The 13,119-nt window shown below is 33.5% G+C and overlaps 1 protein-coding gene across 2 annotated transcripts in view; it reads left to right on the top strand.

Moving 5' to 3' along the window:
- LOC118199238 (retinaldehyde-binding protein 1-like) overlaps positions 1-13,119 on the top strand; it is a 139,207-nt gene that overhangs the window by 51,302 nt on the left and 74,786 nt on the right. For both annotated transcript variants that reach the window (XM_035371037.2, XM_035371038.2), the window contains exon 2: positions 171-478. In XM_035371037.2, coding sequence (XP_035226928.1) covers positions 238-478 — 241 coding nt within the window. In that variant the 5' untranslated portion in view covers positions 171-237. The remainder of the gene's footprint in view (positions 1-170; positions 479-13,119) is intronic.

The raw sequence follows: 13,119 nt of genomic DNA, 5'->3' as shown, positions 1-13,119 counted from the left end.
ACTTGATTCCATAGATTTATAAATTATATAAATAAATATTTGTACTTAAAACTATGTTTCTGTAAAGTGATCAAAATCTATGTGAATGAATCTGAATGTAAACTGTATAAGAATATAATCTATTTTATAAGTGTGTTAAAGTTTCTAATGAATGTATATTTTTCTTGCAGATTTAGTATTAACACAAACATTACAAAACATCTGACAGTGTATATAATTAAAGAATTCACAGCAAAAATGCCATCAGGTAAACCCGATAACTCTCATCTAGTGTACAATCCTCGCAACGATCCCAATGAAGTACAGATGGGAAAACTCAAGCCTATAATTGATAAAAAATACGACGAAAAACTAGAATACCTTCCGTATGAAATGGGTTACCTGACGGAGGAGTTAAAGGAAATGGCAAAGAGAGAACTGGGAGAAACTGAAGAGAGAAAAGAAGCTTGTCTTAAAAAATTTCGTAAGCTTTTAGCAGGTGAGAAAATCCGTTTGTGGTTTTTATTTTTTATTTTTATTTTTATTTTTATTTTTTTTTTTTCATTATCTGACATAAATGTAAGAACTGCTCTTTTTATGCTTTATAGGATTTAATAATTTAATTCTGTTTTGCTTTTAATAATTTGCATTCTCTGAAATGCGAATTTCAAGCGGTAAAATGCTTTTTCGACAACTTTTGTTTAAATGTATTCCAGCATACTGTAATGTTCACTATTCTGAATTTTCTTGGATTCTAAAAACGTGGCTAGATATAAGATAAGGAAATGTAACCCCTCCATAAAATTTGCTTAATTTCCTTTATTTTAAAACTGATTCATTTCATTTGCGAAATGGCATTAAAAACATCATATTCATAGGATGCGTAATTATTTAGTTTGAGAAATATGAAAACATGTACGCTTAGTTATGATGATGCACAATTAATCACGTTAACAATTAGGCAGGAAAGGAAACTATTTTAAACCAAAATTGACTATTAGAATACAAAAGATCATTTTAGTATACTAAAACTTCCGTTTCAAAACATAGTTTTCCTTGACGCAGGTCTTTCAGAGAAATATTTAGATTTTAATGAAACAGAAAGTCATATATCATGTTTTACAACAAGTATAAACAGTTATCTTAAAATGTTGAAAGTTCACGATGAGTTTGAGTTTGAGTTTGAGTTTCACGATGAGTTTGAGTTTCGCGATGAGTTTGAGTTCAATTTCCCGCTGTGCAAATAAAATAAAAATCTAACGTAAATATAAAATGCTTTTATTAATTTTAGTTTTTGATTCTGCCGATCCTTCTTGACGAATGATGAAATTCTGAAAGTTCAGTTAGATATCAACATTGTGCTCAGTTCAGTTATTGAAAGTTCAGTTAGATTGTGCTTAATATTTATTTATAAAATTTCAAGTCTGAAGAAAGAACGTTTTAAATTAATAATTATATTATCGAAAAACTTTTATTGTTTTCTTATTGTTCTAGAAAGGAGATCAAAATATTTCAAAACGTTGTAATCTTTTCTGAAACTGTAAGTTTCCCACTTAGCAACACTTTCAAATGCATAAGCAACACTTTCAAAAGATATGAACATAATTGGTAATTAGCGAAGATATTTTAATGAAAAATTTCTTAAAATCATGCAAATATTTATTATTTGAATTCTCTACTTTCCATTAATTAACTATAATGCATACGTGTCGAAAGATATTGATGTTTACATTGTCAAAAGTAATAAAAGAAAATCAATTCATGAAATTTTCCCGAAATCAATTCCCTCGATTAAAATATAATTCAATACATATTTTCATGCTTAGTGCGATTTCATACGATATTTCTCCTCAACCCTTTCAAGCAAAATCTTGAAAATTAAATTAATTATTCATAAGGCATTTGAATAACTCTTCTTTTCCACAAATCAAGAAAACTAAACACTGACTGAGAAACTTATGAATTACAAAAAGGTGCTTTATGTTAATTATGTAAAATCGAATGAAAAGTAATTGGTTGGAAGGTCAAAGTCAATGTTCTCATATTGTGTAATAAGATTTACCGAAATATCCAAATTTTTGCTGCCGTTCTTCAGCATCGTGGGAAAAGGAGTGCAAAGAAGTGCTTAAACATATAATTTCATAAATTGTTCAAGCAGTTAGGTACAATTTTCGCATTTGAGCAGTCGCATTGGAATATGTCATAAAAAGGGCATATGAAGGATTGTGAGAAATGGTTTGAGACTGGGAGAATGGAAGAAGGGCAAACACTAACATAGGTCTAAACTAGTCCAACGCATCGTGTTAGAAAATGGGAAACGGTTTAAATGTAACGATGTAAGGATAAAAGCAGATCAAAGTCGACGACAGATTCTCAGGACATGATGAAAGAAAAAGAGAACGAACGGAGATGAGCGCCCAGATAACAAGAATGATGGTCTTGTGGTGTGGTGTATTTAATTATGGCAAAGCACACTAGGGCTATCTGCCTAAGAGGAGGGATGCCTTTCGTGGAGGACTTTCTAAGGGAAACTGGCTCTTATACACGTTACACATGGGATAAACCACGAAAACGCCCATGCAGCCAGCCCGTTCGGGGGATTCGAACCTTGGACCGAACTACCAGTTTTCAGCGACTTTACCGCTCGGCCGCTGGTGGGCCCCCAAATAACAAGGGAGTTCGCTGCACTTATAGGCAGCGCCTATCCAGGTTTACCGTGAGTAACGCCGCCCAACCGGTGTAGTGGCTAGTGTCGCTGACTGCCGTGCCGAAGGGCCTGGGTTCTAATCCCGGAGAAAGCATGGTTGTTTGCAAATGTATAGTGTCGGTGAGGCATGGCGGCACTCTATGCAGCGAGCCGAAAGTCCTCTCCTGTGATTTGGTGGTAGGGGAGAGGGGTGAGCTACCCCCTTGGGGAGCTCTCCATCAAAATTGTGGGGAGCAGAGCGGAGCTAAATCGCACTGTCACCTGTATGGTGCTCAAGACTGTTGCCAACGACAGGAATATCTTGCGCTCATTACTACGAGGAATTCGTGGGCTTGGGCTGATGTTACTATCAGGCAAGTGAGCATAAGTAACAACAACAACAGTGAGTAACAGGTTGCATAAATGAGGCTGTATGCAAAGAAATGAGCTATGTCCAGTACTCTACGAATGAAAAATGCACTTGTTTACATTGTAGTAAAGATCATCGTGCGTGGAGACTCGAACTGAGCTCTGTTTATTTATAAGTCTCGTTTATACTCGTATTTGGAGAGTGATCCAGACATATTACAATTCAGAAGGGAGGAAAACATATGCATTAAGGCCTCACTAATTTGAATGGCCTCACTAACCTACACATTTTTACCAGTGCAACTATGGATTCTGAAATATACAGATATTGGATGACTAAAACTTTTTATCATTATGTCAAGTTGTTTAGGAGTGCAATCGATAACTTATTCTTAAACTACAACAGTTTTCTCGCCCCCATAATGCTGCATTAGTGTTCTTGAGGGCGAAGGATGTTTTGACTTGCATTTTCTCCTGATCTAAATCCGAAACAGCATGAGAAGAACGCACTTGGACCCCAACTAGCCACACTGCAGTTCTTCCATAGCACTCTCTAGGACCTACAGAGCGTTATTCATCGTTAATATACATTGCTATCACAGGAACTACTGGACAATCTAATACGCAGCATGGGAAATCTGTATAAAACTTGCATTTAGATCAAGAGAATTATGTTAAATTTTCTAAGCATCTGTAAAACATTTAACACCACCCTTTCCCTACCCCACTTTATATCACATTTCTTATTAAAATTTATTTTTTACAGGAACAGGCGATTCTGCATTTTTAATATATGACAAAGATGATAACTATTTTCATGATTGACAAACCGCATCAAATGATTGTAATATTTTGATTTAGGAAATCTTTTACCTTAGAAACCTGTAACTTTAAAAAAACTCAGTGGTGCAAACAGCCCTAATGGGCCAAGTCCTGCAGTGCCACGAGATCTGCCTTCTTGACCGTGGGCCCCGGGGTGCAAAAGCATATGCCCTGAACAAGTGGTCAGCTTGTCGCAGGACCACCAGTGTTTAGTCCCCAAGCGAACCTGGTACTCATTTGATCGATCCAAGGGATGTAAATCAAAGGATGAAAGGCTGAGTCGACCTTGCCCAGCCCGGGATTCGAACTCCGGACCTGTGGTGCTGCTGCGCGATGCGCTAGCCACTGTGCCACCAGGCCTCCCTATAACTATAGGTGCATCTTAAACTATCGGGTATTATGCTTTCCTACATAATATTTTAACAACTGTAACCCAAATCACTGTAATAATTTCAGAATTTTTCATAGCAAATCACAGAATGTAAATCAACTGAAAATATGCAAACTTCAAAACAAAAATAATAGACGAAAAAGAATATAAAACTTAGACGCATTTTTGCAACCATTTTAGATTTTTGAAAACAAGACTGCGCTCCAATGAAATTTCATACGACTAACTCTTTTTAAACTTCGCAGAAAACGAAGTAAGTATTCTCGAATTCCGAGGAAATTTAACGAAATATAAATAATTCTACCATAGCTTCTACTAGCAGGATACCGTAGCATTATAAAATATATTTTTTAGAAATTACCTAAATCACACTTTAGGCAGAGAATAAATTTTTTCTGTAAAAATCAAGATTTTAGCATACGTTTTGAATTTATTTTTGTATTAAACTATGGAAGCTTTTGTTATATTTTAATAAATATTTCGCTTATCATTATTTATTAGAAACTTACTGGTTTGTTGGAAAGATGTTTATTATTTATATGATATGCTTTTTACTATATTTCGTTTAAAAAAACGGACTTAACCCCAAAATGGAACACTCTTGGCTATGAATGCCGCATCATAACCCATCTATTTAATTGCGGGTTTTCTTTATTTCCGCTATATAACAGCACCCAAAACACTATTTCAGGCCGCTGTTTACTCTTTGGTAAATTCATTTTTCTCTTTTGCTTCTAAAGGGAACAGTGAAAATGTGTAAAATTCTACAATGCCAGGCGTTATCTCAAAGACGGTCTTTGAGTTCCCAAGGAACCCTCTAAAAGTAAAGCATATATCATTGTTTCGTAACAACAAGAGGTCACCAGTGTCATCTAGGAAACGAATCAACCCACTGCTTGCAACAAAACGCGGAACTGGTGTCAAAGGTGTGCCGAAACCAGCTGAATAGAGTGGGAAATTTATATAGGGAACTAAGCGTAAATAATGGCAACGATGCGTTGAATACTGATTGTTCTGATAAACGCTTTTGAAGTCAATGAGTTCTGAGTTAATCAACAGTACTAAGTACCTGACAAAAGTGCAATAACACGCGTATTTCTTTAAGCAGTATTTGTGACATTGTACCTCAAATTTAAAAGCAAATGTGGAATCAAGTGTTGATACACACGCGATTTCTCTTAATAAGGGTGTTTTTTTAGGACAAGATTCTTCCTGAGTCTGCTTCATAAACAAAAAAAACAAACAAAAATCCTCCAACGCAGATGGATTAGTTATTACATAACAGGCGTGTCATGCATTTTAATTCTTATTTGTTCTTTATTTTAGATTAATTTTACACTGCAATTAAAATCTTTTTAATTTAATTGTTTGCAGAAGTTTAATTGCATTTGTGTTAGCTTATAAATGATGTAAAAGTCGTCATTTACACGCATTTAGCTGTTCGGGTTGTTGTCATATTAAAAATTTTTTATAGTTTAATAAATTAATTTTGAAAAAGCAATTTTTATTCTTGTATTTTTTCAATGTGCAAATACAACTATTGCAAAATGTATTCTTTCTAATGATAAAGAAGAAATTTTTCTCAAAGAGTAAAAATAGAGAAGGCTGCATTTCTTCTGGATTACCTTCCATTGTTCAATATAATAACACCATTTTTGAATAAATGAAAACGATAGAAATTTATTTAAGCTTTCTTAAGTGAAACAAATATATACCCAATCGAATTTAATTTTAAAAAATAATCTGTTACATCGAAATTAAGATTAACGATAAACAAACAAAATATAATAAAAAGTAAGTAACTTTTCTTAAAAAAAAAAGACAATGTAAGTGGCATCACAGTTCGCCTGATGCATAAATATATCACCCCCTTTTATACTTAAAAACTCTGCCTTAGCAGTCCCTTTAAGTTGAATTTTAACTGAATATCTTCTTAAAAGAAGAGTTCCACATGTGGACCAAGATAAATGCAATGTGTTATGCACAGTTAAAACGATAATGAAGAAAAAGAATGAGTAAAAAATAAAATCTTTCTTTTCAATTATATGTCAAGACTATGCGAGTCTTAGCTGGGATCTTCAAGAATTTTCTATATTGTTAAAGTCTCTGTTAACTTTTCTACTTAATTTAAACAATTAGTTAAAATTAAATAAAGATTAGTAATGATAGGAATGGGGGTTTAATTCCTGAGTTTTCTTTTCAGCAAAGTCTTTTTCACGTGACATTATACAAGGGATTTCTACGTTATTTAGTTATTGCAGTTCTGTTTTCATATATGCATATAAATATAAAAAGCAGAATATGAAACAAGCAGATAAGGAGCGAGGTTCTTCAATCAAGAGCCTATTTTGAAAAAAAAGTCGATTTTTTAATATTTTAGCTTCTCTGAAATATGTTTCATAGTTTTATATAACAATGAATTATCTAAGTATTTTATACATTAAATTGACAAATATTTTAAGTGCAAATAAACACGAATGATTTTAATTTTTACTGTTATAAGCTGCAAACTTTATACAGAACATTTATTTTTCCATTCCGTTGCGTATTTTTGGGCATTATAATACGTTCATATATACAAATATTTTATTTGATTATTAATGAAATATATGTAAAAAGAAACTAAGATGAAGATTAAGAGATCATAGACAACTTAAACTTCTGCAAGTCAACATTAAGTTCTGCTAATGGAATAACTTATATACCGATTCTCTTATATGAAAAATGAGCCAGTTTCCCTTAGAAAGTCCTCCACGAAGGCATCCCTCCTCTTAGGCAGATAGCTCTGGTGTGCTCTGCCGTATTCTCAATACAATACACCCATATGAAAAATAATAGGAAAATATCAAATAATGGAAACAGATGAAAAATAAGCACATCATAGTTCCATGAAATATTGCTGTTGTTATTAATCTCGCTTCTCTGAATCAGATCAAGCCCACGAAATTCATCTTGGCGAGGAGTCGGGATTGCGCCTTTCGGTGGCAAGGGCCTTGGGTACCATGAAGGTGACAGTACGACATTACTCAGTTTTGCCCCCAATTTTAAAGAAGAACATCTCTGGGGGACGGTACACCCCTCTTCTTCTACCACAATCTCTCGACAGGACTTTCGGCTCGACGGACATTTAGAGCTGAACGAGGCTTCACAGACACTATACATTTACAAACATCCATTCTTTCTCCAGGATTCGAGCCCAAGCTTTTCGGTGCAGCAATCAGCGCCGCTAACCACTATCCCGGTTAGCGTCTCCATGAACTATACAGCAATTAATACTGCAATCCCGTCAAAAAAAGGATCATCAGAAAATATGTTTCTGAAAATTTGGAATGAAAGACATTCAGTAAAATAAAATAAAAATTTTAAATCAAGCGTAATTTAATTTTTCAAACTATTAATTCTTAAATAATTATTACAATTTGATCTTTATAGCTGTTCCCAGTAAACAAATACGACGATGGAATGTTTCGCATGTTAATATTTTGTAAAATAATTGATGAAAATGGATGAAACAGTAATTAATAAGCAAGCTAGGTACTTGAATTCACACTCAAAATTATAGATAAAATTACTCGCAAAAATTCAAAAATAGCAAACTATAAAAGTAAAACCATAAAGAGCATTAGTTTCAAGATAAAACAAAAAAGTGTTTCATATAATTTAAATATCCATTTTTTATTTTCTGAAATTAAATTTTGAATTGTAATCAACTTTGAATACGTATAAAATATAGTTTCCGTTTTAAATTGCTTAACATATAATAAACTTTATAAACCCAGTGTAAAAGTATTTTCATGAAATAGAACTTGCGATATCCACTTATTTTGATCATAGTTGTTAGTTAATTCCAGTAACTGAAATAAAATACTTTTTCAATCTCTGTCACGTATATGTTCTTTAAACAATAAAGTTTGTGCAAACTGTTATGTTATTTGGAACAAGCTTTGATTTCGGTAAGATCGGAACAATTTGATTACGTCAAAAATGACAGGACAAATAGATCGAGAAATATTTTACAAATATTATACTTTCATATTTACATAATAGTTGATTGTTTTTGCTGAGTTGAAATACCGAGGGGAACGTTCAGTAGTATTGCCAAAAAAGACGATGCTGTCTGACGACTTTCAGAACTAATTACAAACGAATATTTACCTATCTTTGAAGTATAATCTTTTCTTTTAGTTCTAGAAAAAATATAGAAGTGAGTTTATATTTTTATTTCTGTTTTAAATGACTGAGTAAAATATTTGTAGATCTACTAAAGAAGAAAATATGAAGCAAAATATTCTACTTCAGAAATAGCTATAAAATTATCAGAAAGAAAAAAAAAATTACCCGATTTTCAAACCCAGAGCGGAAAACCATTGTTTTTCTGTTAATGTGTCTAAGAAGTCGTCGATTCTAGGCAAAGAGTAATAGTCTTTCTTTCTAATGTTATTTAGACGTCTGTTGTTGACAAAAAATCTTTTGGAACCGGCTTTCTTCTTTATTAAGACAATAGTTGATATCCAAAATTAGACGAAGGCTCAATATTATTACTGCCCTGCATCTTCTTCAGAAGTTTTCCGACTTTCCCTTATTTTGGGAAAGGAAGATGCCGAAGATATGTTCCTTGATTGGCGAATTCCTTCAAATGTCTATCTGATGCTGGGTCACATTCGTGAAAGCCACATCACTGTATGAAGTCAGAAGTCGATTATAAATTCTTTTATTAAAGTACTTTCATCTTGAATTTGATTAGCGTTTAATTCTGTTCTTGCAGTTTAATCTTTTAATTCAGCTGAACTTGCTCCAATGAATGAAATTTTGCACAAAACTTGTCACAACGGAATATGAATTTATGTCCTCTCCTTCCGCAAAAATACGGGCTTATCAGATCTCAAAATAGTTGCGTTCATTTTGCTGTCTACTGTCATGCGAGACGAAATGCCGTTGATTTCTTGTTCTATGCACAGCTCTTGATCTCCACCTTAAAGTGAAGATATTTGAAGACCGTTGTATGTTTAATTGCGTACATACGACAACCAGTGCCTCTCGAGATGGACGCTTGTTAGTTTCGCAGTTGATCGTTCGAAACATTTTTGGTCCCTAGAACTGGAGGTCCATAAATGTCCATAATGTCCATAAATGTATATAAGTGTCCATAAATGTCCTTCTGTATTACAGTTCCATTATTTCCTTTTCTGTTGTTACACCTTCATTTCGCCTTGGATGCTTCCATCATCAGTTCCGTCACCACTTTCAGCATTGTATCCTCCGTACTGCTAATACCCCTTACAGGTCGACAGTCTTTTCTACTGACATTCTGTGCAGTCTTCACTTTCATGGCGTCCACTCTTCAAATCCTTTTCTTCACCTATCTAAAGGACGTATAGCCCAATAGCAGAAACCCTATAGCATGCAGAAAATATTAGAGTTTCATTGTGTCTTTAATATCTCGGCTGCACTCTGAAAAATGGCAGCTGAGTTAATTTTTCTAGTTAATTTTTATATAAGAGCCTGTTCCACTTTTTGCTGTCTGATTTCGAGCTGCAGTGGGAAATGATTCTTGAGAATTGCTCCTTCAAACCGCGATTAACTAAATCGTCAGTATCTGAACCCTTTTTCAGCTGGAAGCCTCTATAAAATGTCAGCAGCAATCTATCATAAATTGCAGCCAAATTAAACTTGTAGTATTTCAACCTTTTACCTAACAGCTAAGTGTGTAGGAACCTCGTGAACAGGTAAGCGAATAATCACTTTAGTTCAGAAAAATAAACGTAAAACTTGAGAAGGGTTAATTACACTTTACTTTTAAAAATGAGAATTTAACAGATGGTCCCTTTCTCAGGACGTACAGCAAAGCTTCTACTTGGGCTTGAACTCAAAGTAATAAGAAATAAAACTTAACTAAAGCTTAACTAAAAAGATATAGCCAAAACTATCAAGATTTCGAAGTAGTTGGCTCCTAAATATCAACCAAGTTGGCGACTCTATAAAGGGCCTGAAATACGGCCAAGTGTAGTAATAGCTTAGAGAGAGTGTAGCCAAAAGAAGAACCTGCGCTAGTCAGAAACTCTGGCTCTCTAAACGTCAGAGGAACTTCGACTTAAATACGCTCTTACTCACTTGCATTAACCTTGATTCTAAAACCACATTCTGGTAGGAAATTGTAAGCTGAAATTAGGAGGGACTTGAACGTAGCTTTAATTAAAGATAATTTTAAAAATTTAGGATAAACATTACAAACTCTTTATCCCACTAATTTGCCTTCGAAGCCATTCCAAATTGTACTTCGTATATGTTCCATGATGACTTTCTGTCATATGACGAAAGATTATGATCCGAGCAGAGTGAATCGAGATGTTGTTCATAGCAGAGAGTCATTCATGAAGGGTATACTGAAGACGTTGCTTGCAGATCAAATCGTTTTCAGAGCGTTCTTTTCTAGTACTAAAATTTCTTTCTCATAAATATGGAAATTTCTGAAGTAACTTTCTTAATCTTTTAATTAATTTTTTTATATTGGTTACTCTCTCATTCGCAACACTGGCAATTTTCCCTTCGACAGAAATAATACTGTTCCTGATTTCAACAGTACCTGCTGCTTTCATGGTTTTTCACTTTATAAACGGCTGAAAAATTAGATAATTTGTTTCATTTCTTCTGCTTCCTTCCCTCCTACATTCGCTTCTACGGTGCACTTTATTTCCACTGAATTCGCTGTTGCTTTTTTTCGGAATCAGCAATCATTTATGTATCTCTGCTACTCTTGCATCTTTCTGATTACAGGCATTCGTAGGTATCTACAATGCTGACACGAGCTGTTGCGGCCTACACGTTCATTGATGTCCCTTTAAATAATCAACCCACATAATCAGGAAGCAATTGGCAATTTATTATACAAATTACTGATACACAACTCAAAAATAGATATAAATAGTTCAAAGACTACTTGATATTACGTAATTTCTCCTTGGAGCACCAAAAATGTGATCAATCCCGAAATCATTCACAGCAATAACTCTAAAACGAAATTCATCTAATTCTCTTTGAAGCACAGCTCATTAACAGCTAATCTGTTCTAGCTCTCGAAGCAGTACTTATACAGTGCAATATGAACAAGAGTCTAGTATAACAGAGGCATTATTCTGAGTTAGAATGGCCTTCTGCAAGCTTAGGGGAAAACTCTTCGTAGACCTTTGAACATGTATTTTCCCGAAAGTTCCAGAAAGTAATCTAATTGGCGAGAAATCGTTAAATGTTACCAAGTCTCGTCAGGTTCGTCAGGTTCGAGTGTAGCTAGTTTTACAATTTAAACGTACTTTGACTCAAAATTCCAAAATCTATAGTTTTGTGTACGAAATAAATACTTACGTACACAATACGTGGCTACAAACATATTTACAAGCAAAATAAATCATAAAATTATCTATGTAAGAGCAACGAATAAATACATAACTAAATAAAACCATTCATAATATTATAACAGTACATTAAAACAGCAATGCAATCAAATGACTTCAAATATTTAGAGTAATATAGAGATGTAAATGTATTATGCAATACAATTTTGTTTAATATTTTCTATTCATTTGTACGTTCGTTGCCCTCCAAAAATAGCTTTCGTGATTTGTGGAGTGGTATATTGCGTTGCCCATAATAGCTCTATTTCCTTTAGTTCAGAAAATCTACAGTCTATTATCAATCATGTCTCTTAAAGTTTATGTTAATTGTAGTATGTACTTAAATAATGGGAAAGTATAGTAGTAAATTAGCTGTAACGAATGAGAAAGCACATTTATAATTCTCTAATTAAGACCTGGTTAATAAAACAAAAACTATAGTTTATGCAAACTTCCTTTGGCTCGGATAATTTAGTGTTAGTATGAAATATATATCTCATAAAATTTGTGTTAGCTCTAGAGCAATAAAATAATGGGAAAATATAGTAATAAATTAACTATAAAGAAAGAAAGCATACTTTCAGAGTTCTCAAATATTTAATGAGAAAACTAAACAGACTATTATCATTCAAAACTTCATGTTGGCACAAAATTATCTAGAAATCTGGTTAAATGTTCTTCTCTTTGTTACTGCGTCCTATTTCTCGTGAAAGAATTTGGGGAAATAATACAAACAATTCGTGACACAGCTTTTTGAATGCGCATGTCGAGAAGAAACCGCAAATAATACATTTTTTTCTCTTCTCTCTTAAAGGAAAAATCACGTTTTTTGCCGCATTCTTCTGATTATATAACAAAGATGATTTTCACAGAGACTGAATACCAGAATATTTACTACTTCACACATATCTGACAATGATAAATGGCAAAGTTTATATTCAATGGAAAAATGACTAAATTCTGAATATCTCAAAACACGTTAACATAATAAATCGAAAACATTTAGAAACGGAACAGAAGAAATAACTGAGTTCCTTACGGAAATTCAAACTTAATACTAAAAATTCTTCGGAACTAATCTTTTTGACAAGTACCGCATCCATCAACTGTCAACTGGCCGAAAGATCTAGGGCTGTGGTATAATGATCAATGCCGAGGCATTCGGTGTATATTGAAGTATCAAAGGGCGCCCCAATTAAAGCTTTGTAAATAACAACTTCCTGATGACTGGACGATCCTCGGGAAAACATCACGTTTTCTATCACATGTTCGTTTGAAAATTAATGAAAGCAAAACTTCTTTAATATTCCTCTTTTCTTATTGTCATACGTGTTTGCCACAGAGGTTCTAGACTACACAACCTTTATTACAAGTAATTAACAATAGTCGTTGTAATAATACAGTGAAGATATAAAGAAATATAAAATCAGGTCACATTTAATTACATCGTTCTACACATTGGAAAAAGTATTACTTACTCTACA

Source organism: Stegodyphus dumicola, chromosome 9 (assembly GCF_044657685.1).
Source record: "Stegodyphus dumicola isolate Sdum_Otavi_A_Nest chromosome 9, ASM4465768v1".
Taxonomy (NCBI): Eukaryota; Metazoa; Arthropoda; class Arachnida; order Araneae; family Eresidae; genus Stegodyphus; species Stegodyphus dumicola.
This window is presented reverse-complemented; position numbering and strand designations above follow the sequence as displayed.